General features: G+C 47.1%; 8 protein-coding genes across 8 annotated transcripts; 5 read left to right on the forward strand and 3 right to left on the reverse strand.

Moving 5' to 3' along the window:
• Positions 1-1081: 1081 nt before the first annotated feature.
• On the reverse strand, positions 1082-3037 carry TGAM01_v203380 (major facilitator superfamily transporter; the record flags this gene model as incomplete). Its single annotated transcript, XM_018801295.2, has 5 exons — positions 1082-1395; positions 1462-2220; positions 2279-2557; positions 2610-2721; positions 2792-3037. 5 exons carry the CDS (start codon positions 3035-3037, stop codon positions 1082-1084), a joined length of 1710 nt encoding a protein of 569 aa, XP_018665566.2.
• A 4731-nt stretch (positions 3038-7768) lies between these two features.
• On the forward strand, positions 7769-9109 carry TGAM01_v203381 (hypothetical protein; the record flags this gene model as incomplete). Its single annotated transcript, XM_018801294.2, has 3 exons — positions 7769-7900; positions 7968-8092; positions 8161-9109. The coding sequence occupies 3 exons, from the start codon at positions 7769-7771 to the stop codon at positions 9107-9109; spliced, it is 1206 nt and encodes a 401-aa protein (XP_018665565.2).
• A 795-nt stretch (positions 9110-9904) lies between these two features.
• On the forward strand, positions 9905-11987 carry TGAM01_v203382 (Pro-kumamolisin; the record flags this gene model as incomplete). The annotated part of the gene is made up of 3 exons (XM_018801293.1): positions 9905-10191; positions 10299-11263; positions 11323-11987. 3 exons carry the CDS (start codon positions 9905-9907, stop codon positions 11985-11987), a joined length of 1917 nt encoding a protein of 638 aa, XP_018665564.1.
• Positions 11988-12659: 672 nt separating this feature from the next.
• Positions 12660-13307, reverse strand: TGAM01_v203383 (hypothetical protein; the record flags this gene model as incomplete). The annotated part of the gene is made up of 3 exons (XM_018801292.1): positions 12660-12890; positions 12949-13104; positions 13164-13307. The coding sequence occupies 3 exons, from the start codon at positions 13305-13307 to the stop codon at positions 12660-12662; spliced, it is 531 nt and encodes a 176-aa protein (XP_018665563.1).
• A 3527-nt stretch (positions 13308-16834) lies between these two features.
• Positions 16835-18304, forward strand: TGAM01_v203384 (hypothetical protein; the record flags this gene model as incomplete). The annotated part of the gene is made up of 2 exons (XM_018801291.2): positions 16835-17407; positions 17474-18304. 2 exons carry the CDS (start codon positions 16835-16837, stop codon positions 18302-18304), a joined length of 1404 nt encoding a protein of 467 aa, XP_018665562.2.
• Positions 18305-18912: 608 nt separating this feature from the next.
• Positions 18913-20653, reverse strand: TGAM01_v203385 (hypothetical protein; the record flags this gene model as incomplete). Its single annotated transcript, XM_018801290.1, has 3 exons — positions 18913-19398; positions 19498-20419; positions 20490-20653. 3 exons carry the CDS (start codon positions 20651-20653, stop codon positions 18913-18915), a joined length of 1572 nt encoding a protein of 523 aa, XP_018665561.1.
• Positions 20654-21643: 990 nt separating this feature from the next.
• TGAM01_v203386 (mitochondrial chaperone BCS1) lies at positions 21644-23047 on the forward strand (the record flags this gene model as incomplete). The annotated part of the gene is made up of 1 exon (XM_018801289.1): positions 21644-23047. The coding sequence occupies one exon, from the start codon at positions 21644-21646 to the stop codon at positions 23045-23047; it is 1404 nt and encodes a 467-aa protein (XP_018665560.1).
• A 1201-nt stretch (positions 23048-24248) lies between these two features.
• TGAM01_v203387 (general amino acid permease AGP3) lies at positions 24249-26034 on the forward strand (the record flags this gene model as incomplete). The annotated part of the gene is made up of 3 exons (XM_018801288.1): positions 24249-24537; positions 24594-25307; positions 25364-26034. The coding sequence occupies 3 exons, from the start codon at positions 24249-24251 to the stop codon at positions 26032-26034; spliced, it is 1674 nt and encodes a 557-aa protein (XP_018665559.1).
• Between the last annotated feature and the right edge of the window lie 43 nt (positions 26035-26077).

The following is a 26077-nucleotide window of genomic DNA, read 5'->3' on the forward strand; positions in this document are numbered from 1 at the left end:
TGGCTCTTCTTTCGAATCTGCCATGGCGGCTCGGTGGCGTTCGGAAAATTGATTGACTCCTGCACTTCTTTTCCAGTGGGTGTTGTCGATGCTTCGATGTTCGCCCCATGTAGAACAGACTGTTGCGCCAATGATGCCTACGCCGGCAACTGCCGTCATAGCAAGCTTTTCTTTGGCCATTTTCAAGATACAGCTCAATTCAACTTTCTGATAGAAACCTTTAACAATTCGATGCCGAAAGTTTCTATTCACAATCCTCGAAAAGAATTGTAAGAGGCCGTGAATAGTACTGTAGAGGACACAGGTGGTGTGCGAACTTTTTGATCGACCGTATAAGACAGTGAGAAGGGGGTACTCGTGGTGTCTCACAATGCATAAAGCCTGATTGAGCTATATAGCTCTCTGAATCAACACCAGAGGGCAGATTATGGAAAGCTCTATTCAAGACGTCAACGACGTTATAACTTAATGAATCATGACGTCAATGTCTCAATACGATTCCCATCCATCCGCAGGCTATAAGACGGAGAAAGTAAAGGACCGGGGAGATAGATTCGCCAGGATAAACTTCTATGACATCAAGACGCAACTGATTAAATGTTCAACTCGCTTAGCATTATGCAGTAAGAAGTAGCGACAAAATTGTTAGCTATTCTATAATAACATTAACTCTAATACGAGAAATCCGCGCATTGTTATCCACTAGATAAGCATAGATATGGGTAATGGCAGCGCTCTATGTCATGTATTACGAACTGTCAGCAGTTTCGAGCCATTCTCTAACTGAAACCATTCAATTAGAACCATTTGGATAATGGATGGAGGGGAGAAATAGCGCTATTTATATATGAAAGATATCTAATTAATTCTCTAACAGCAGATTATCCAGGCGTCTATCCGTCAGCTCCATTCATGCAGTGTAGGTATCGCACATCCAACTGTCGATGCCGTTCCTGGCAAATCCGGCAAAACAAAGCAAAGTAGTTACTGTTGAACATGATATCCTTTTCCCCAGCCACAAGCTTTAGTCCTCGTCTGATGCATATATTTTCCACCTTTTCTACTCGCCGTGTGGTTTTCTTTATGCTGCTCCGCCAGCACTCTTGGCGGCTTCTTTATCCAGCTTGTTCCACTTACCAAGGACCGATGTGACAGTTGCAAAACCAGCGCCTCCAATCATGATGGCGAATGCGACTTTGATGCCAGATAAATAGGATTCTAAAATTCCAGGAATGACTTGTTCTGAGAACACGCCACGAATTCCGGTTGCTCCTGCTGCGACGACCATGGCTGGGTCAACTGAAGGGGCTTTGCTGGGCAACTCAGAGATCAACTTGGCAACGAGGGATCCTTGAGCGGCTGAGACGAAGAGGGCACCACCAACGGTTTGGAAGACTATAGTTGATAGTTAGTAAACGGCGACAAGAGTATTGGAACTAAAACTAAATGTTGTAAACTCACAAAGAATGATGGCAGTAATAAGAGAAAGATCCGCTGGATTGGACGTGCCCTGAGCAGCAATCATAGGAATCTGAATGTTGGAGCCCCAGCCAATACCGGCAAGGAGCTGGAATCCAATCCATTTACCATTGCTAGATCCAATGTCAAGCGTGTAAAACAGGCCGCTCGCCACAGTGGCCAAGGCAGCACCAAACGGTAGCCATGGCTTCGCAATGCCAGTGTTTTGAATGACGGCAGATGATACCAGAGATGCCATGACCCAGGGAACAATAAATGGCAAGCTGCGTACACCGGAACCCGTAGCAGAGACACCATATGTGGTCTGGAAGTAAATTGGTAGCACATAAATGGCTTGGAAAAATGTGCCGGCATTGAAGGTTGTAAAGAGGCAAAGCGACCAAATGTTGTACTGCTTCATGAGACGTGGCGGAATCATTGCGCGATCATCCTTGGTCTGTGAAATCTCCACTGCGACAAAGGCAAGAGTGATTGCAACAGAGCCGACGAGAAGACCGACAACGACGGAACTCGACCATGCGTATTCTTGGCCTCCGTATTGGAACGCCAGGATGAAGGAGATGGTCGCGGCCATGACGAGAATGATGCCGAGAGGGTCCATCTGGAGAAACTTCTCTAATGGGGTTGCGGGAACCGGCTTGGCTTCTTTGGGAGCCGTAAAGAAGAAGAATATGATGAGCGCTGAGAAGCCTCCGATGGGGAGGTTGATGTAGAAGCACCAGCGCCATGTTGCGTGATCAGCTAATAGTAGAGTCAGCCAAGATGTGAAGGGATTGTGAAACGATCGTTTGGTACTCACTCAGCACACCACCGATGATAGGACCAACAACACTTGCGATTCCATAAGATGCTCCAATAATACCCATGAGCAGAGGACGCTTCGCAGGCGTAGTCGAAAAGCCAACGATAGTATAAGCGCCGGATCCCAAACCCGCCGCGCCAACACCGGTAATGGCTCGTCCGACGATGAGGGCTTTGCTGTTTGGTGCAACGCCGCAGACGAGGGAGCCGACTTCGAAGATGAACATGGCGAGGAGGAAGCTGGGCTTGAGTGGGAAGTACTTGTAGGCCTTGCCCCCTAGACGAAATGTCAGTTTTCGTTTGCAAACAGTGTTGAAAATGTTGCTTACACGCTGATAGGAAGCCAGCCGTTGTCATGAAAAAGGCAGATCCATACCACGTGGCTTCATCGAGGCTGTGGAAATCGTCGGTGATCTTGGGGATGGCTGTTGCAACAATTGTCTAGTAAACTGGTCAGCCACAGCTTTCAACTTGTTGTCCATGTAGATTGGATCAAAGTATTGTTACGAACCATATCAATTGCGTATAAGAAGACTGCGAGGAACAGAGCAACAACAATGATTACCAGTCGCAATCCCGTTGGGTATTGACTCTCATCCGTCGTGCTCACCAGAGCTTCCTCTTGGGCCACCGCATCGCTCCTTGTTTCGTCGGTTTTCTCATTGTCTGAAGAGAGCTCCTCTGAGACTCCTGACGCCACAATATGTTTTTCGTTGAGAGTGTCGGACATCTGCTCGGATTCGGGTGTTTTCGACATGTTTACCTCTTCCACATAGGCTACACGAACCTATTGACAATTGAAAGCGAAAATCTTATTCTAGGGAATAAAAGAGAGAAAGATTTATAAAAACGACTCCTACGCTTATAAGACAATTGTAAAACATAATCACCACAGGAATGAGCCGCTTGTTGTTACATCTCAAGTGGGTATAACAAAGACAAAGAATACCAGAATACCTGGATGAGGCGAATGATCAACCCACAAATCTGTATGATACACACACATGGCGGGCGAGAGATAGAAAATTGTTTCGCCGCACTGCTGGTATTGTTGCACTCTATGCACGTACTGTTGGTCTGCGGTCTCGACTTTGGTGTTACCCGCTCGCTTCCCTTGCAAAGCACAAGCACGAGGGGCGATTAGGTATAAATAAAGTCGGACATGATGTCACCGGGTGCTTGCGGCGGCCGACAGGTACGGCAGCCCTTGTTGATGGCCCCTGTAAGCGGCTGCGAATTGGCCAATGGCGTTCATGCCAGCTCCCGACAATAGTACTTGCGCTACCTATTGATCCTTCAAAAGGGCCTGGTGTGCGCGGGTTAATTTCAAAAGAGCAAGTTATAAGCCGATAAGCGGAATAGGGCTAGATCCGGATCTCATCCTCCATCTGCGAGTGGCTTGTTGGAATCCCATGTGCTTGCCCGGGGCGGTTAGCAGTTTGAATCAGCACTTACACATGGCCCGATTTGCTCGGCTTTGTGCGTTGGCTTGTCAGAAGTAGGGGATTTTTTAGATTCGGCACTCTCTAGCTAGTTCTACAGGGTCCTACAGGGGGGGGATAAAAGCTAGCTCCTAGTGAATAAGAGACGACGGGGATATTCCTTTGAGCTTTGGACCTTGAGGAATCAGCGCGCCCAAGTGCTGACATCTAACACTAACAAGACAAATCAGGATCGCTTATGAGACTTTTTGCCACCTGCGTTTCAACACAATATCGCCAAGTCGATAATGGCAATTGGTCTCTTTCCACTAGTGCCTTGGTTTCAGCTATAGATCTGAAACTGTGAGAGAAAATCCTCCAGATGCCTTAATGATGGCGGCAAACTATCGCCCAGCCTTCAATACCTATTTGCTCCCCTTTTACCCTTCGGCATCCAACCGTAAAATCCATGCTGGGCCGCTGTATGTCAGACGCCTCGGCTCAGGCCTTGCAGCTTCAGGTAGTATTTCAGCGGGGACATTCAAATAGTCAACGTTTTTACAGAGCCAGGGCTTTTCGATAGTCGTTTAGATGCAGGGCGCTGAAACGAGTATGGTGTATCTTTCAATTGTGCTATACAGCTATGCTATTGCGACAACAAACACCTATTCCAGAAGCATAAATGATTTGCCGAGCGGATATTGATTGTTCCCAAAAGCGGAGTTATAAGTTAGTGGGAAAAGAATGAGGAATCAGACGCCCAGGCGGTAGCCGTGTCGAAGCTCAGCTGTCTTTTCGATTGACGATCCTGTAACCCCTCTTTACACCACCTTTAGACCATATTTATTCCTATAAATTCTTTCTTCTAACTATTTTCGCAGACTAGGCACTCCCTTTTGCAGTTCGGCCCACCTAAGCCTTGTAGTAGTGGTAATCTCAGTGAAGTACAGCGCGAGATTCATCTCCCAGATGCTGGAAGAACTTGCCACCTGCTGACAATGTCATGTCATCTGCTCGGAAGCGAAATCTGCCATTGTATCGCAGGGGTTCCTCCACGCTCAAGACCGACAGTTATACTAACATATAGAGTACGGTTTGTCGCAAGTCTGTGTATATCTATCATGCACTGGACCATATACCGGCAATCAGCCTATTAATGCAGCTTATATACCTGCAACCCATCATATAGATCAACCCGCACCCGCCCCGCTGTCTACTGTTGTTGCACCACTGACCCAATCGATTGCGAAAGGTCACGGTGCGAGCGTAATCCAAATGGCTCTCCGAATGATGAATCTTTTGCCACTCTAACCAATGCCTTCCTTTATATTCCCCACCATCACTAGACACCAATGAGAAATGAAATACCGAGTTCTAATCATCAACAGTTCAGTGCCAGTTCTTTACAGTTACATCTCTTGCCAATCTGTTAACACTTGTGGGATCCGATGCTTTAATCTTCGTAGATTGGTGTCACTCAGCTAGTCTTAAAGGCCTCAATGAGTAAACCCAGCATAACCAAAGACCGTTGAAACTCGATCTTGGTTCCTTTCTTCAAGGTACTTATTCCTCGCATCTAACTGAATGACTTTCCCCAGTAACACATGCTGGTTCGGGCCATGGTGTGGAGCTTGCGACTGGACCTTATTTTCAGGTATATCCTGGATAGGAAAGGGAATTAGCACCAAATCATAGTTGTAAGCAAAACCAGACCTTCTTACTTTCATAGCGTCCCCGGCCGGAGGGATAAATGTGACTTCCTTTGGCAAAGTTACCCTCAAAGAGATCTTTTGCTTACGCTGCCGCCGCTACTGCAGCGTAAGGCTACCATGACTTGCTCTTGTGCTCGTTCGATTTGTCACAAATGCTTCAGATCACTATACATGTAAAGCTGTCCATTAGTCCAGCCGCTCCATCTCGAAACAAGAGACATCCCATGCGTCTCGCAGCTTATCGCGACGCTGGGCTGATCTCATGACCGCGTTCGCCGATGCAACGAGACCGTAGTGAACCACAGGTTCGTCCGAGTCTTGGCCAAGGCGCTTCTCAGTTCGTCTGAGATCATGTTCCGATTGTAGTAACTTGACTGCCGTCAAAAGTACTCCAGGGGGTTGTTTAGATATGACTCAACGCTAAATTCTTCATTGTTCTTCCACTTGCCCATATCACACTGAAGAACACCATCTATAAGATTTAGTATCAGGTTACTAAGGTCTGATGTAAAGGCAATACAACAGAGGGGAAGCAATCTTTTCGTGGTTTCCCTTGGGATATCGCCAAGTCGGATATCTTTGCTTGCATCTTCGGGGTCTGGTGGCTTTGGAGCACCTCCCCCTACTTCAACCATAACCCAAATCGAACACTCGGAAATGTGCGAACCCTATTAGTTACCGTCTGCGCTGCAACAGTTGTCCCGTAAGCCCCTGATCCGTGATAGGTAATCACGATATTGTGCACTCCCATTTGGCCCACTACATAGGTACTATCATCATTCTTCTAGGTACTATCATCATTCTTTTCCGGCTGGAGCCACTCATGTTCTTCATCTAAGAGCAGCTTGCATGCATTTAGCTCAGAGCGGAGCACAGCTACCCATTTAACGGTATATGCATCGTAAGTGAGTTTTCTATACTCCTATTAGCTGTAGGTATACTTTAGTAGGAAAGAAACAAGAAAAAGGGGCAACATACTTGGTGCCTCCCATATTTTGGAGTAGTTTTACGGTATATGATAGGCATATCATTAACTTGGCATTGCCTTTTACTTTGTCAAGGAGAGAACCATCTTTATAAATAGGTAGCTCTCCCCTCTGCTATATTCCGTACTATAAGAAGATGAAGTCTAGCCGATATGTAACTTGGACGCGAAGAGGTGATGTGGCGGGTGATTATTGACCAATTACCATATATTCTCCCGCCAACCATAGAACGATTAGGCAGCTTCAAGTTAGCCTAAGCCGACAAGACGAAGTAATTGCTCTTGGGCACATATAAACACATAGAGACAAAAAAGATGAAGAGTCATCGTATTCGAGAAACAAAATTTGAATATTTCATTTAACTGCGCTAACAAGTATATACTTGAGATGTGACGAAAGCTCAACATCTGTTTTGCGGCGCATTGGCACGTTCCGGACATTAAGGGTGGTGTAGGTTTCGCAGCGCGTATAGTGTGAATACCACACCTCATATGCCAGCGACTAAGTCGACAATTACCTGCAGCGCCTGTCAACTGCCTTCGTCAATAAACAACATTATAACACATTCTGCATTAGCTACACCTTCCTGCTCTAGTCCCTTATTTACTATTATCCCTGACAAATCTAGGACGGGCTATTGAATCCACGGGCAGTGGTACTGCTACTCCAACCGCTGTTTGCCTGTCGGCGCTGGCAATAGAAACATCGCCGGTATAGCAGATGTATTGTTATCGCAGTTGTGGCTCCTTACCTAATGTAACAAGAGATTCAACGAGGTCGGTTGAAAGTGTCCGAATAAAGTAACAGTTGGTGGTCGCTAGTGCGTTGTACTACTCTTCTTGGTTTGGTGTCTTGAGGATTTTTCCGTACCTGCTGCATATAAGGGGAGTCGTGCCGCCCGAACATTTCCTTTTAATTCTAGGCAACGAAGTATAGGACATTTGTTAGTAAAGCAGACATGAAGTAAATGTAAATATCAAGTGTTTATGTTATATGGAAAAAATTAAACAAACAGGTTGTGACTATATTGGCTTATCAAGAGTCAAAAAAATGAGTAAGGTGTATCTCAAACTATTTGTTTACTTTTGCTATGGTTGTTTCCTATTGGTTACGAAAAATATATATGTTGTAAGGAAGTAGAATCGTATAGTTGTTTTGGTAATAAGGTGATAAATGTAAAAGTGTGCTAGGAATAGTATCTCGTATCTCTTGCATTAACACTCAATTTCCCAATACGAGAAATCCTGCGCTGTATACGAGACTTGAAAGTCTGCTCCAGTATTCTTCCCATTATAAATACAATGGAAAACTGCAGAACCATTTCGCTATTGAGTTTTGTTTATCTATCAATGGCTTCTTGTAGCTTCTAATGAATACTCCTATGGCTAAGATGGTTCTCAGTATTCGTGCAGCCGTCGTTCCCGCTGCCGCGGCAGTCCTGCTCGCAAGATCCGGCTCAGCGGCGGTTCTGGAATTTCCTGTCACAATTCGCAATACCTATGTCAGTCTACTATAACATCACTTGTCTGTGATTTTCTGCGAGGCCGGATCTAACATGATAATTCTAGGCCTGCATAGATATTTCTGTTGGCACTCCACCCCAGAATCACGTTCTGGTTTTTGACACGGGTAGTGCCACTTCTTGGATAGCGAACGAAAATTGTGTCGACGGAGGATGTGACAACGTTAGCGGGTAAGCCCCACAGAATCGCCAATCAACTGTCTGTCTGTTATCTGACTGCATTTTCGTACGCATTGTAGCTATCCTTGGAAGGCATATGATTCCGATTCGTCCGTAACCTCAAAGGACTTGGGTATCTATGACTCTATCAGTTATCTTGGTGGTGGAACTGGCGGAGAGGTTTACAGCGATAAGTTCTCCCACGATGGGCTAACTTGGACGCAAACCTTCATCTCCGCCAACCAGACCTCGATGGGTTTCATAGCAGGAGAGGGATTCTTTGGGTTGGCTTTCTCATCAATTGCTGAGGAAGATACAAAGACAGTAATGGAAACTTTGATGCAAGATCGCCAGGTAGACGTCCCCAGGTTTGGTCTCTACTACGGCACGGAGTTCAATGATACTCATGGTCACCCTGGCAAGGGTGTGCTTACTCTCGGGGACTCTCATGAGCGCAAGTATGTGGATGGCGACGTCGCCTGGGTTCCTGGAAAGAAAGACAGCGGAGTATACGAGCTCTGGCGATCAAACCTAAAGACGTTTTACGGAGAGCGCAAGGATAATAACGGCAATATCCAAAACAATGGGTCTCTGCAGTATGACCTCGGCGCGGCAAATGGTGTTTTCGATACTGGAGCTGGACTTATCTACGTCCCAGATGCCACCATTGACGCTGTTTATGATTCTATCGGTTGGAATTATACTGCCCTTCTACACGGAGACTATCTCCCATCCTGCACCGATATGAACTCAACATGGTCAGTCACGTTCACCTTTGAGAGTGACGAGAGTTCTGATTTCACCAACATTACCCTTACTGGTGACCAACTCAAAATTCCCGGCTTCGCCTACCAAACAGATAAGTGCAACCCACCCTTTTCCACCAGCGGCAGCCCCCATCTCTTCCTCCTCGGTCAGCTCTATTTGCGCAACTTCTACTCTATCTTTGACTTTGGAGGGTTGAAAGTGGAGGACTACAACGTCCGGATTGGTTTCGGTAACCTGAAGAAGGAATGGAGGGGAATTTAGCCCTTACTGTTAATTAGGGGTCCAAAACTAAGTGTATTAGCCTTTATTATAAGTATATGTCTTAGTATTCTACATCCCGAACAACCAGCCAGAGAAAGGCCAATAATAACAATTCAGCATCGACTTTCACCCAAGTGCACACAAGTTAGCTAAAGACATAGTATTATATTCAAGTCATTATTTACTTAAATACTATATAATATTACTTAAGATGCTTTATTGAAGCTCTTGTTCTATTTACTTAGATATACATTGCTTCAAGGCTAGAGCGAGGAAGAGGAGCCCGGGGAAGCAGAGGCGGCATATGCCTAGGAGAGGTGTGTGTGTTGTTCTATTTACTTAGATATATATATATTAATCCGTTTGGAATCTGCTTGCTTATAACAACAGAACAAAACTTAAAAAATAATATATCGGATTTTATATTACTTAGGCTTACACGAGATATAAGGTAGTATTAACCATTCGAAACTTAATGAAGTATAGTATGACAAATGGCTGGAGTTACTGGACACTGTATTTACAGAGTAGTAATGCTACTTTGTATCCTTACTGTAATAGGCCTAGTAACGGTAAATTACGAGATTTCCTCGTATGATAGATAAGACTTTGCTGAAGTCAATATTATTGTTAATTATTACAAACGTATCTTGTATGACCCAGGGGCATGTATCTTGCCGAGTTAACCGATAATAGTTGTTGTATATAAACTGTAATAATTCAAGTTTTTGCAGCTGCTTTTTTTCTTATATCTCTATACCTGATAAGTTTTTTTTTTTACCCAGTGACACCATCATGCGCTCCACCGCCTTATTGTTGGGGGCATACAATGTCCTATATTGGGTTTCTTGCACGAATGCTTTCGAGAACCTTGTTGTTCACGAAGATCGCATGAATATCCCCCAAGGCTGGACAAAACGCGGTAAAGCCCAGCCCGCCTTATCCCTACCGCTTCGCATTGGCTTGAAACAGCAAAACCTTGATCAAGGCGAGGAACTCCTGTACGACATCTCAAACCCAGCAAGTAGTAACTATGGAAAGCACTTGACACGAGAGCAAGTGGTCGACATGTTTGCGCCAGCGTGAGTCTTTCATATTAGCCTTTTCAAACGCGCCTGAGTCACTCAAATAAGTGGCGTGGCCATGTATGCAATACTGTTCGTCAAGAAACTCTGCTGACACGATGAAGCGAGGAGACGGTGTCCTCAGTGATCTCGTGGTTGTTGCAAGCTGGCATTGAAAGAAGCGATATCTCTTTGATCAAGGGCAAAAATTGGATAACAACAGATATCACGGTTGCTAAAGCGGAACAACTTCTAAAGACACGGTATTACGTTTACGACGACGGAAAGGGCCAAAATCACATCGCCTGCGAGCAGTACCAAATTCCTTCGGAACTTAGTGCCAATGTCATAGACTTGATCCTTCCGACGGTTCATTTCGACGTCAAGCTATCACTGTCAACTCCAAGATCAGCAAGAAAGCGTGAAAATAGCAGCTTCACCAATGAAACACATGGGCACATACCAACTAGTGGCACTGGTCTTCACAATTGTGCCAACTTGACCACTCTGGACTGTTTGTACTCCCTCTATGATATTCCGTCCAGTCTCTTGCCAGCGAGCAACAATTCATACGGTATTGTCGAATATTCCACTGCCGGGTATCGACCCGAGGATTTGGATCTGTTTTTCTCTACCTACAAGCCGGAACAGGTAGGCCAACGGCCACATCTGAATTCCATTGATGGTGGTTATCCTCAACAACAACAGGAGGACTTATACGACAACACGGAGCCAGATCTGGACCTCGAATATGCCATGGCTCTGGTCTACCCACAGGAGGTTACGCTGTTTCAAGTCGGAGATATGGTGGAAGGGGCGTCCTATAACAACTTCCTCGATGCTATCGATGGGTCTTATTGCACATATGACGGCGGAGATGATCCACAGGGTGACCGTCCCTACCCTGACCCACAGCCGGGTGGCTATAACGGCACTGAAGCTTGCGGGACTTTTCCCCCCACACACGTTATATCCTCATCATGGTCTCTTGCTGAGGACCTACCACCACACTATATGATTCGTCAATGTCATGAGTACATGAAATTGGGATTGCAAGGGGTTACTGTATTGTACCCTTCAGGGGATTACGGTAAGGCTTTCAGAAAAAAAAAACTGTCCCGTGGCTTATTTTCTAACGTCTACCTGCAGGTGTAGCAGGACTGGGTAAGAGATGTCTTCAGCCAGATGGAGACTCCCTCACCAACGGCACTTATGGACGGTTTCTTCCACTTTTCCCCGGCGATTGTCCCTTTGTCACCACGGTTGGTGCCACCCAAGTTATTCCTGGCACTGATTTGGCAACTGCTTTGGCCAAAGGAATGCAGCCTGAGATGGCCTGTGAGGTTGACATCTACAGCGGCGGAGGCTTCAGCAACGTTTTCTCGATGCCTGCTTACCAGGCCGAGGCCGTTTCCCATTATTTAACCCAATACCCCTCTCCGTACGGAGCTGACCGGTTCAACACCAGTGGCAACTCCCGCGGTCTACCTGATGTAAGCGCCAATGGTGCTCTGTACAATGTGGCTGTGGACGGAAGTTTTCAGCCTGTCAGCGGGACCAGTGCTGCAACTCCGGTCTTCGGCAGTGTTATTGCGCTTATCAATGGAGAGCGTCTTAATTTGGGAAAGAAGCCAGTTGGCTTTATCAACCCTGTTCTATACGCGCATCCTTACATTCTCAATGATGTTACTGAGGGCAATAATCCTGGCTGTGGGACAAGCGGCTTTGAGGCGCAGCCAGGATGGGACCCTGTGACTGGGCTAGGTACACCTAATTTTAAGAAGATGCTAACCTTATTTTTAAACCTGCCATAATCAAGGTTAATAAGATATTAATTATTAAACATATTAAACTATTATATCAAAACTATGTTAAAACTATGTTAAAACTATGTTAAAACTATAATTATACTCCTGCTAAGCAAATAGCTTATATACTCTATACATATAAAGAGTGTATATGCCCAGAAGGTCCGTTGTTTCTGCTCCTAGTATTCTGCACTTTTTTATAGTCTATCCAAGGTGCCACTGTACAAGGCAGAGGAGACATATTCGTATACTGTAAAAACGATACCTCCACTAAGCACAAGTCGGCCCAACCGCATGAAACTGCCGCTCCAAAATGATCTCACACCCCCATCCCGAAAAATATCCCTTACAGCTGCCGATACTGTAATTCCTGTAGCGCCTTGGGTACGCGTCTTTATTGTGTCAAATGGTTGGGTGGCAAAAACAGTAATAATGCCAGCAATTGCGCCCAACCCAAAAGTAGCTATCGGGTGATTGCTGAAACCCCCAAGGCGTGGCGACACGTTTTCTTTCAGTGAGTTATATGTACCCATGCGAACTGCAGACGTGGCTGATTGCTTGATTGTTGTAGAAACAAGGCCACGATAGACTTCACTCACGCCATGTTCCCTGATGATAGTATGTAATGCGTGTATGCCACCCTTATACCGTCTTATAGGCATTCTCGCGTCATCAATTCTACAATTTCGTTAGCGGCCGAACCGAACTAGGGAGTATCAGGGAGAAGCCTTCGTACAGAGCTGTCTTGATGCGTTCGGTTGGTGTAATGGCAATCACGCTTTCCACAGCACCGGCGGCCATGCCCGCGAGAAGACCACGCGCAGGTGATAATTTCCCGTCCCCATCGGAGATAATCTTCTTAATAGAGTCGAATGTAAGAAACCGAACGCCGGCTTTGCACGCGGTACCCTAGGAGGAGTAAGTGAAGTGATTCTAGTACCAGTATCAATGTAGGGCTCATATATACAATGACTAGAGTAGAGCAACCCGTGTACACCACTCTTATTCCATTTTGGCGAACTGTCTGCAAGAGCGAATAGAACGGACTTTTAGTTGTTATGGTAGTGGCATGGTATGCATTGTGCTTTAGCTGTAAGCGAGTTTTGGCAAACTCAAATGGATACTGGCAAGGGCAATATTAGTAAAAAATAGACAAGAGAGCATGCTTTGTTGTAGACTGACAGTAATGGCTGCTTCGACAGCGCCAGCTGTGGCACCAGCCAATAGCGAAACCCCAGGGCTAATATTTTGATTTCTTTGCCTATGATGGTTCAAAGGCCGTGATGTCACAGATATCGCAATGCTAGAATCTTGTAATCTAGACATAGTGTTACCGAATCATAAGAGCAGTCTAGCTGCAGCAAATAGATATTTTAAGAGTGAGAGTTAAGTTGGGCTGGACGATTTCTTTCTTTCTTTTCAACCCATGCCCCTCTATAAGATATATGCAGTTGCTAAAGATAACCATCCAAAGAAAGCAAATTGACGGACACTTACTATCCTGTCAGTTTAATTATGCCGCCACGAGCACAACTTTAGATAACAAGCCAAATTGCTATAATAGAATTCATTGGCCATGCAGCTCAGTTTCCGTTCAATGTCGCTGCATCCCGGCATCTTGGCTTCCCGCGGGAACGCCGGGAACCAAGTCTCTCAGGGCCCCCGCCGCTAATGTTAACTCGTCTATTTCCCCGCGCTGACTGTAACGCATATGGATTGGGAAATTGATGCACCAGACCAGACCTTATAGAGTTTTCCGGTACAGTGGCGAATCTGCAAGGTACACGAGAGTTCCAGCTATACTACTAGTAGTATTAGCGGTCTGGTTCGAAATTACTTGCGAGGCACTGTATGTGCCACAAGGTTACTAGGAGTGTAGCACTAGTGCAAACCAACGAATCTAGCATCTATGGATATGCTCCACATTGTTCGCGCAAGTAGGGAAAAGAAGCGTGGCGAATCCCAACAGCATTCTACACCAACTTCCTTCAAGTACAGAGTCACCAATGGCTTAGAAATAACCACGACCCGCGGCATTTCTTGCATCCAATTTTTCTTGTGGTCGAGCCTCGTTACTTCTCCACGCGCAATAGGCAGTACGTCAATGAATTAGTCCGTGTTCTCCAATGTTGGCTCGAGCTCAGCAGAGGGTTGGAGCTTCCCGTTCCGCGCCAAGTTCAAAGTCACGCCGTCGGGCAATTGAAGCCTGCAGCTTTTGCAGACGACGAAAGGTACGGTGTTCTGCTTCGACACGGACCAACTACCTATGAAATCTTAATTAATTATTCGCTGTCTGGTTTGGTAGATCAAATGTAATGGTGTGCGACCCGTGTGTGTCAACTGCCAATCTTACGGCCAAGATTGTACATACGAACCTGTAGCCGAAGCTGCAAAGGAGACTGGTCGTAGACGATATCGTTTCAAGACTCGCACGTCGCCAAACACTGACGGCGCTGCCGCATCCTCGCCATGGCGTGCTTCCTCACCTGAATCGGTCCCGGTGAACGATGAACATGCCTTGGGTAGTAACGAAGCTGGAGCTTCATCTGTTGAAGCGGGGGTTGCTAGGATTCTTATGTCTGCCGATGGCGTTTCGACCTATCACAGCCGTACGAGCACATTGTATGAAGACCATGCTCCAGAGAAACAGGTTGAAGTAGATGCTAGGCCCCGGATCTCAGATGAATGGGTCGAGAAAGGCCTGGTTGCTGAAGCAGCGAAACAGCGCCAGCTGGAGGACTTGAATTTCCGTCAACAAAGACTTGACTTTGACGGAGTTGACCCAGAGCTTGGCATGCATCTACTTTCCATACATTGGAACAGACAGCATCACTCATTTCTCGTCACTTACCGACCGGCCTTCATGCGAGATATGGCGTGTGGAGGACCATACTTTTCCAAGCTTCTTTTGAATGCCATTTACTTCGGCGCCTCGAAGTTTAGTCTCAGACTCGAAGTCCGCAAAGACCCAAACGATGTGCGTACTGCTGGATGGAAATTCCGTGAGCGTGTCCGAGAACTTCTTGGTAGCTCACTAGATTCAAGTCGCATCACCACCATCCAGGCCCTTTTACAGATGACAAATTCGCTATTTGCCCTAGGAGACGAGAGAAGCGCTGCCTGGCTTTATTCGGGCATGGCATTTCGAATGATCATTGACCTCGGCATGCATGTCGACTTGACCAAAACTGGGCGCTTTTCAGACGAAGACCTGGAAATTCGCCGACGAGTATTTTGGGGGGCTTTTGTAATCGACAAGATGCAAAGCCTCTACCAAGGGCGCCCTGTGAGTCTCAAAGATACAGACGTTCTCGTGCCAATCAAATTTCTAGATACGCACGAAGAGCTGCAAGACTGGCAGCCGTTTGCCTACTCGACTCTCACGCCTAAATATTCCGGGTCGCCGGCGTATAGTGTGTCGACCTTTTCCGCGCTCTGCAGACTTTCACTGGTCATGAGCGACATTCTAAGCTGCATTTATACTGAACGCTGTGTTGACCAATCATCAACCGATTTGACCAACATGTTGGATAGATTGCAAGTCAAGTTGGATGATTGGAAGGCTGGACTTCCTAACCACGTGCAATTGAACCTGTTCGACCCAGAAGGTGCAGCAGCCTTTCCCCCACCGCATGTCTTTAGTCTGCAGTGAGTATATAGCCTTCCAACCAGACGCTCATCTCCAGTCTTCAGAGTACTAACTTGATATCAAAGTGCTATGCATAATGTACTCATTATTCTTCTGCATCGTCCATTTGTTGCCGACGGTCATTTGTACAACACGTCACGATCAATCTTGGTAGATTCCTTCATGAAATGCGCGACTGCCGCTTCCAATATCGCCGACATTCTCCTGGCCTATGATCGAGCATTCTCTATACGGCACGCACCTTACTTGATATCGTACGCCACATATGTAGCAGCTACGATACTCGTGCGAATTGCCGCCAAACGGCGGAGCGAGTCCAAGATCTTTGCCGATTTGGCTACCTGCCTGGCTGTATTCAAAGAAAACCAGGAAACCAACTACGCCGTTCAGAAGGCTGCCATTGTTATCGAGACTCTGATAAAAAGGCTCGGCGTGGTTGTGGACCCTGCAATGGCCCATCCGTCTCCAATGGCTACGCAAGAGCAGCGACTGCAGTTGGGTGGAAATGCGTCTCCATCTGCTTGTCAACTGACGTCTGAGGTCATTCCATCTCATCCTAGTACATTAACAAGCCTGGTGCAATCAGATTCTTCCAATATTACATCAGTCAATGTAAATGAGGTGATACAACATTCCAACTCAGAGTGGTTGGATATTGATGGGATAATCCAGAGCTTCTTGGAGGATGGGGAATCGTCTGTCCCAAAACCGGCAATGGCTTACAGAACTGAGAGATCGAGATGCGATCACTGCAGGATGGCATTGACTAATAACCACGAGCATCGCGGCTACGCGGCCGATGTCGCTCCTGTTTCTGGCATTTCCCGCCTTGGCGAAGACGTCTATGGCGTTGAGTCGCAATGGTCAACGGGTGTACGGGAACGGGAACGGGAACGAGAACGGGAAGCACAACTTGATGGGCTTGTGTCCATCAATGATCCACTTTTCGGCTTCAACGGCACCATTTTCGCAAATGGTGGGTCATTCTTCTAGCAATCATGAACTCACGGGAAGCGCAATCCATGGCCTTCCCACGGGAATGCTAGATATGACGATCCGTAGCTCTCTTCAGCCGCCATGCTTCGGTTGCATTCTCCGTGTACCCCCTGTGCGTCTCTCTTTTTCTCCCGGGAAGACAATTTGGATGGAGGGAATATATATTTCATTATCAGTCTGAGTGGGTGGTGTGGTTCATCATGTCGAAATGGGCTTTTACCCTCAAGACATGTTTTCTGCTCTCCCATGTTCTGCTCATTTCTCGAGAGCGTCGTCATATCGAGCTGCGAGAGAGATTCACAACATAACAACTCAGATGATTGATGTTACCGAAGGATACGCCAACGAATTTCTCATACCTAACCTAATTCGAACCAAAGCTTCCTCAATGGCCATCACTCATCCGTCTCAGCCACCCAAACACTGCGTGCTGCCGTGTACTTGGATGCGCGCAGGCACCTCAAAGGCCTTGTTCATCAACAGAAAGAACCTGCCGGGTAGCCCCCTTGAATGGGGAAGGCATTTAGTCTCCGCTCTGGGTTCTCGGGGAAATGATTCTCGCCAGATTGATGGAATCGGTGGTGGCTTGTCTACAACTTCCAAGGTCGCCGTGGTAGCCGTTTCAGACCGCCCTGATGCTGATATTGACTGGACATTCGTCCAAGTCGCAGTGGGACGGGATTCTATAGACATGACAGGAACTTGTGGAAATGTATCGTCTGGCGTAGGACCTTATGCTTTACAAAGTGGTCTTGTCAAACGCAGGCCTGGTGAAAGAACGGTGTGACACCCCCATTAGCCACCCTTTACTAGACAAAGCTTCTTCTTGGCTAATTCCTTTGTTTAGATGGACGTCCGGATATACAATACAAACACCGATAGCATGATCGTGGAGACGATGCAGCTCGACGAAGCTGGTGATTTCTTGGAAATTGGCAATTATGCCATGCCCGGAGTTCCCTCCCCAGGCAGTGAAGTCAGATGTGCATTTTTACATCCAGCTGGAAGCATGACGGGGAAATTATTCCCTTCAGGTCAGCAACAACAAACTTTGCGCATCATATCAGACCCCAACTTGACGATGGGAGCGGCACCTTTCGACGTGCGGGTGACCTTGATCGATGCAGCCAACCCATTTGTTTTCATCGACGCCACAACAATGCCTATTCCACACTCTTCGTTGCCTGACGTGGCTGTACATGCTATTATTGAATCTATTCGCTGTGAAGGCGCTGTTGCTATGGGCCTGGCATCAAATGTGGAAGTCGCATCCAGGACGAGAGGGACGCCAAAAGTCGCGCTCCTTTACCCTCCGCCCATCTCACAGGACGGTTTGGGTCAGGCTAGTATTCGGGTTCAGTCATACTCCATGGGTCTTCCCCACCCAAGTTTTCAACTCACTGGGGCTGTATGCCTGGCGACAGCGTTAAATTATAAGGGCACAGTCGCAGCCAAGGTGTCCGAAACCTCACTTAATGAAGTTGCTTCCCTCTCTTCCACCACGCCACACAAGGGAGCACAGAAAACCTCAGTCATGGAAAAGAAGTTTGCAATAGCTCATAATAAGGGGGTTATAGAAGTCTTTACCACACTTGATAGCAATGGGGAGGTGCAAAGTTGTACTGTTTCACGCACTGCACGAAGACTCTTCGAGGGCAACGTATCTTATTATATATAGTATCATTGGCCAGCATGACGTGGATACTTATATGGGTTGAAAGGGCAAAATGTAAAAGTCTCCCATGTTAATATTATCCCCTCGCAATCATTACAAGATACGTGTACAAGTACTGCGTCATAAGCTCGCCATAAATTAACAGGTCTGTCCTATGTTCGGTCATAAGTAGAGACTTTCCGACGTTGGACTAAAGATTCACTTTTCTGTTTACGGGAGAAAGCCTTATAGCTTGTGAAGTCCAGCCAGTTCTAATTACAATATGCTTGGCACAGTATTGAGAAAAGGTTTTGCCAGACTGGTGTTGATAGGAAAGTTTATAGGGCACCCTAGGTACTTGCGTATACTACCTACCTTAGTATAAAACAAAAAGATAAGGACGCTCTTAGTTGGATAATTGAATGAAGAAATGCGTAAATACATTTTCCCCTTTCCATTGATGAATGTATGTATCCATTTTAGAAGAATATACAAACCGAACTTTTGTGAATTTCTTATTATGAAACAAAGTATATAAAATCCAATACTCAAAAAATAATCTAACCATCCAAAAACACTTATTAACTTTAGCATTGTAACTACATGGCTACAGAATCAGAGTAAACCTCGAACTACGCCTTAGAATGCTCTGAGTGCGTCGCATTGCATTCTGGCTCTTTCAATGTATTGCCGTTATCGTGATACAAGTGCTCAATCTGAGGCATACCAAACAACACGTCCATATCCTCCAAGCTAAGGCCCTTGGTTTCCGGAACGAAAAAGAAGACCCATGGTACTGAAATGGTTATAAAGGCCGCAAAGAGAAAGTACGTGCCGTAACCAATGTTTGTGATCATGTATGGCGTGCTCCTAGCAATGACAAAGTTGAGAATCCAGTGAACTGCTATACATATAGATACGCAAGGGGAGCGGATGCGTAACGGGAAGATTTCCGAGGCGTAAATCCATGGGATGCCGGCCCAAGAGAAACACCACCCAATAGCGTATATGTAGATCATGGCGATACCGGCGTAGCCTGCGGAGCTGACGCCGGAAGATCCACCAGAGCCGGGGGAAGCGAGTTTGACGTACGCGCCAATGTACCACATTGCGAATGCCTGCATGACTTTTAGTTTGAGTATTTTTTCGTTTTTGGCGTTGATTATGACAAAAAATATGACCAAATAAATGACATAAGCCTATGCAGTTTTACTTACCATCACGACACTTCCTGCCATTAAAGTTCGGGTTCTTCCAAATCGATCCACGACATATATCATGGCGAATATAATGGCTACAAACCTGACAACACCGTAGATACCCGTGGCAAAGAACGCCGTGTTTGGTCCCGTGAGACCAATGCTCTTGAAGATGGCTGGGGAATAATAGTTGATTGCGTTAGAACCTGCCATTTGCATAAATATGAACATAAGGCAACCACTAAGGAGCCTTTTCATGTTTCCCGGCTTGGCGAGCTCCTTGAAAAATGTTTTGATGCCGTGTCCTTCCGCAATGGCCTCTTCATGCTCGATTTGCTGAAAGATGCTATGCACCTCTTCCAAGAGATATGGGTGATCGGACGGAATACATCGGAGGCGTTGAAGGGAAGCAATGCACTTATCGCGACCCTTGCTCTGAGCTAGATACCTAGGTGATTCTGGGATGAAGAATGTGCCAATAAACAATAGTGATCCCGGAATGAGTTGCACAGCGAAGCTGATGATCCACTGCTTCGATGATGGCGTCACATGTTTCGCAAGGCCGTAGTTGATCCAAAAACCCAGCATGGTACCAGCTGATACGAAGACCTCGTAGATGCCGACCAGACGGCCGCGAATGAGTGGCGGTGATGCTTCCGCGACATAGACAGGCACTATCATGCTCGCAGCTCCGACACCAATACCTCCTATCGCTCGACCAGCAAGCATCAAAGCCCAAGAGCCCTTTGCACCGGTTTGTAATGCCGAGCCCAAATTAAAGATGAGTGCGGTCAGAAACAGAGTTGGTCGTCGTCCATAGGTATCACTAAATGGGGCGGCAGCTAGCACACCAACGATGCAGCCGGCTTGGAGAAGCGAGACTACATTTGCCGAGAAGGCATCTTTTTCCGACTGGCTTTTGTCGGTAAGGTGGAAGTCCCTGGATACATGTTAACAGAATTCGGTCAGTGATTTACTTGGCAGGAGTTGCACAAGTGCTGGTGACTTACTTTTGAAACGAGGGGAGTGAAATGGCAGTGCCAATAAAGCCCAAATCATATCCAAACAAGAACGCTCCCATGCTGCTGATAAGCGCGATTAGATAGACTTTGTAACCATACACCTCCTTCGGTGCTGGGATACCCAGGTCTATGTTTGCCGCACGTCTACCCATACTGGACGGCCGAGGTGGTTGCAAAGTTGAGATGAAGATGAATCTCAGCAGGCGTTGTATTTGCCAGTAGCGATAATAGCCAATGTGCTTAACGTAAATTTAAACATAAGATCCATAGCCCTGATATAACAAATAAGAGAATGCGGAGAAAATCCGGGGTAGAACTATAACAGTTAGAAGTCTGAGGCATACCCCAAGTTTGGATTGAATATCCCACGGGAGTAGTTTCCCGCGGGAACACTTCGTACACCAAGTGGGTTGAATCCCCAATAGTGGAACAACTAAATTAGATTTCTCCGGAACCTATTGAAATAGTAGTCTGCCATGCTGCGCCACCCTAACAGTTCATCTATCTTGCGGCGCATCGGCAACGTTCCGGATATTGAGGGTGGCGTAGGTTGTGCAGAGCGTATAGAGTGAACACCACACCTCATATGCCAATTAGAGGGCTCGCGCATGATCTTGTTTCATGAGCGCAGTCTGCCATATCTAGATATCATTATAGGTAGATGCTTTGTTTATTTCCTTAACGACGTGGACCCTAATTCATGGGCTACTTTAACAAGGTAGAAATATAGGTAGCTGGCAGTTAGGAAGTACTACGTGCGAGGACTCTGCGTCAAGTTAGTTATATGTAATTCATTTAGGCTTGCCCCGTCAACATCGGCTCATACCAAGTGCCCCTAGGACGCTTGGACGTTGATTAGTCAGCTCGCGTAGCTCAGTTGGTTAGAGCTTCGTACTAATACTTCAACTTGATTGAAATCTTGGTAATGCGGAGGCCGCAGGTTCAAGCCCTGCCGTGAGCAAAGTTTGGAATTTAGGTCCAAAGTAACCTTTTTTTTGCAGCATTCAATAATCTGATATTTTTTTTCTTCCGACGTTTACGCGCACGACGAGTCCTTTACGCAGGGTTGCTTAGTCAGCCATGATATAACATCTTTTCTGCCCATTGGGATTGAGCATGCTACAGCTTCTTCAGGTTCCGGCATGTCTGAATCACCATCATCTGCCGCGTCGGTGCTGAACTTCAATGCGCTGTTTGACAATCCGCTGTTTGCTGGAGGCATTGGCCTCGCCTCCTTAGGCGCTGCCGCAGCATTTGCTCGCAAGGGATCAATTGCGCTGCTTGGCGCTGCCCGCCGTCGCCTTTTGGTCAACGTTGAGATCAGCAAACAGGATCCGGCATATCCCTGGATTCTAGCATGGCTCTCACAGCCGCGAGAGACGCCAGGCTTCATTGCATCTCGGCTCACACGCATCCATAATCTATCAGTGGCCACGGCGACGGGAGCAAGAGGGCCGGGAGCAACCGGGCCAGTCAACGCTCACTTCTTTCTTCAGCCTGGATATGGACGGCATATCGTCAAGTTTGGCAAGGCCTTTATCTCTGTCAACAGAGAGAAGCACAACACTGCGAATATGAATACGGGAGAGCCGCATGAGATTGTCCAGCTAACCACTCTCTGGGCGCACCGTTATGTTTTTGAAGATCTCTTCAGAGAGGCGCATCAGCTAGCCGCAAAGGCGAACGAAGGCAAAACTGTGGTATACTCTGCACGTGGACTTGAATGGACTCCCCTCGGCGATCCTCGGAAGAAGAGGCCGCTTGGATCAGTCATACTGGACGAGGGCATCAAAGAGAGCATCGTGGCCGATGTCAAGGACTTTTTATCAAGGCAACAATGGTATGTCGATCGGGGTATTCCATATCGGAGAGGCTATCTCCTGTTTGGGCCTCCAGGCAGCGGCAAGAGTTCTTTCATCCAAGCGCTGGCGGGCGAACTCGACTTTGGCGTTGCCATGATCAACCTCAGTGAAATGGGCATGACCGATGATAAACTGGCATACCTTTTAACCAAGCTGCCGAAAAGAAGTCTACTCCTGTTGGAAGATGCCGATGCCGCTTTTGTCAACCGCCGCCAACGAGACACCGACGGATACAGCGGCGCCAATGTTACCTTTTCTGGTCTCCTGAATGCGTTGGACGGAGTGGCTGCCGGAGAAGAACGCATCGCATTCCTCACCACCAATCACATTGAGCGTCTAGACCCTGCACTGATCAGACCAGGCCGAGTGGACATGATGCTGAAGATTGGCGAGGCAACCCCGTTCCAGGCTGCGCAGATGTGGGATCGATTCTATGGCGATGTCGATCAGGATCACGCTGGCCGGGCACGATTCTTGGAACGCCTCGAGGAGCTGGGTTTGTTTGGGAAATACAAGGACGGCCAGGCTTCCAACCGCCATACGAGCGCCGCCGCTATCCAGGGCCTATTTCTGTTCAATAAGAGCGATATGCACGGTGCTATTGATATGGCCGAGGGTCTTATCCCAAGGAATTTTGAGGCGGAAAACTCTGGCGTCGACGGTGCAACCAAGACGCCAGTTTAAGAGGCTGATGGCGAGAGACCATCTGTGTACCAATTATGTACTGTATTTTGTAAGATTGAAGGATACCCTGTTGGAAAAGGAAACAGTCGATTGATACGATTGATTGATGAACAAGAAACAATCGTCGAGGATAAACTTGGCGCTGAAGGCAGAATAGGCATAGAAGGGGAAAATATCAATGTCTTAAGGCGATGCAATGTCCAATTTGCTATCCAGTACTACCTAGATAGGTAGGCGTATATATTGAATTTATTGAACGTCAAGAATGATTCATTCGGCCTCGCAGCCGCTTGTCCACCACGAGGTGACCAGCTTATAACACCAAGAGCACTACTTTAGTGCCAGAATCCTACTTTCTGACGATTCATGCCATTCGACAGCCTTGTGCGCCGCGACCGCTGCCGCCTCCGTCTCTAAAATGCTCTCCACTCTAGACCCGTGGCCCCATGGCGATGTCGTGATCGGCGCCATTCTTAGCTCAATATCAGAGACCAGGATGATCAACGAATGCCATGAAAACGCAATGCAGTGCTCAGCAACAGGATGTTAACTCATGAAACAGATGAAGAAAAATAAGATTTAAGAATAAAATGGAGATCCATATGCACGCCATACATTTACGTGTATCGACATAAATCAGGTCATATGGTAGCATTGATCTTCAGCCAGCCCTGTATATCTCACCGCGAACTCTCCCCCATCCACAAATATGTGGAGGCGCAAAAAACGTGAAGTGACGTGATTGCAGCGCCTGCAAGGATGCCAAAATCCCAAATCAGCTGGGATGGCAAATGCTACACAAGTACAAATGCAGAGGAGCGAGTCAGAGGAGCGGGAGCGACATGAGAACTCCATCTCAAGAAAAGATTGCGGTTCGCGCTGTGCCCAAGGTGCGTTAGTCCAGCGCAAACCACAGGAACCTAGACTTGAAGAAAAGGGATTGTACATGTTGAGAATTGGACCAACCGTCTTACATCACTTCTTCATTCTTGCATCATCGCCGTGGCCGGATCGCAATTCTGCTTTTGCGCTGTTGGTTTGATTGGCTTGTCTTTTTTTTGCGACCTAGGCTACTTGCTTGGTTTCTCTTAACGTCCTCTTCTCTCTTTTTCTATATATTAATTTGTTTTCCTCTTACAATTCGAGATACCCCAGAGAGTAAGCGAGAGAAGTGAAACAAGCATTTGCGACATCGTTCGCCATGTTCCGCTCAAGCAAATCTGGCGGCAAATTCGCCGACGAGCCGCGCCTCGACGATGTCTCAGCCGAAGAGGCTCCCGATTACAACCAGCAATATAGAGCACACAACCTCGACACAGGCAACGATGGTTTAATCGATCCGGATTCAGGCGTCAAGCGCGGCTTGAAAGATCGTCACTTGTCCATGATGGCGCTCGCTGGCATTATCGGGCCTGGTTTGCTGGTTGGCGCGGGAGGTGCCTTGAACAGCGGTGGCCCGGCGTCATTAATCATCGGATTTGGTGTTATTGGTATGTTTCACAGACTTTGGAGAAGTAATTGACCAAATCTAATGTTTGCGTCTTAGGTATTATTGCCTTCTCCATTATGCAGTCTCTGGGTGAAATCACCACTTTGTACCCCGGCGGCGGCGCCTTTGTCTCTTTAGCTGAACGCATGGTGGACAAGTCCTTCTCCGTGGCGGTTGGCTGGAACTATTTCATCATCTGGGCCACTGTTTTGGCCAGCGAGTACAATGTCATCTGCAGCATCCTCCACTTCTGGGCACCGCAGGTCCCTCTCTGGGGCTGGTTCCTCATTCTATGGAGCATATTCCTGGCTTTTCAAATCATCGGCGGCATCACTGCTTTTGGCGAGGCAGAGTATATCCTGGCCCTCATCAAGATTCTCGGCTTAACGGCCTACTTTATCTTTTCCATCGTATACGCATCCGGAGGATTGATTGGCCAAGACGGCCCTGTTGGATTCAGATACTGGCATAACCCGGGAGCCTTCAACGGCCATGGTTTCCGAGGAGTTGCGACTGTCTTTGTCTTTTGCTCTACTTTCTACGCTGGAGTCGAGTCTGTGGCTGTGGCTGCTACCGAGACGAGAAATCCGGGCACTGCTGTGCCGCGAGCTATACGTCAAGTCTTCTTCCGCATCATCTTCGTCTACATGGGATCGGCCTTCTTTTTTGGCCTCACTTGCCCGGCTGATTCTGATGAGCTTATCAACGGAGGTGCCAAGGCGCTGCAGAGCCCCATGACGATTGCTATACAAAATGCCGGTTGGAATGGAGGTACGTTTTAGACTCTGTGTCTTTTATAGACATTACTAACCGGGTGTTGTCTCTAGGTGTTCATCTCATTAACGCCTTCATCCTCATAACATGTCTGTCAGCCGTCAATTCATCCATCTACATCGGCTCTCGTACCGTCCTGTACATGGCGCAATCCGGAAAGGCCCCCAAGATCCTCGGCTGGGTCAATAAGCGCGGCGTCCCAGTCTGGTCAATCCTTCTCACAAACGCCGTCGGTGCCATCTCCATGATGAACGTCTCGACCGGAGCATCAGAGGCATACAGCTACATCATCAACCTCGCCGGTGTCAGCACATTCCTCGTCTGGGGAAGCATCAGCTTCATCCACTTGCGCTTCCGTCGTGCGTGGACTGTGCAGCAACGCCGAGTAAGCGATTTGCCGTTCAAGAGCATGTTTTACCCTTATAGCCCCTATTTCGGCTTGTTTGCGAATATTTTCCTTGCTCTTGTTCAGGGCTGGACGACATTATCACCGTTTACTGCTGGCAAATTTGTTGATGCGTATATCCTTTTGCCGCTCTTTGGCGTCATTTACGTTGTTTGCAAACTTTACTGGAGAGGACAAGATAGATTCAAGAGAAGCTGGGATATTGATTTAGACAGCGGGCGGAGAACCGATCTAGATAAGAGTGGCTTTGTTGGAGAGGCGTATGCGGAGCAGACGCAAAAGGTGCCGCTTTGGAGAAAGCTTTGGCAGTCATTTTAGATACCCAGGACATAATATTATAGGTCATATCGACCAAGGCCGT

Source organism: Trichoderma gamsii (genome assembly GCF_001481775.2).
Source record: "Trichoderma gamsii strain T6085 chromosome Unknown Scaffold_9.2, whole genome shotgun sequence".
NCBI classification, from domain to species: domain Eukaryota; kingdom Fungi; phylum Ascomycota; class Sordariomycetes; order Hypocreales; family Hypocreaceae; genus Trichoderma; species Trichoderma gamsii.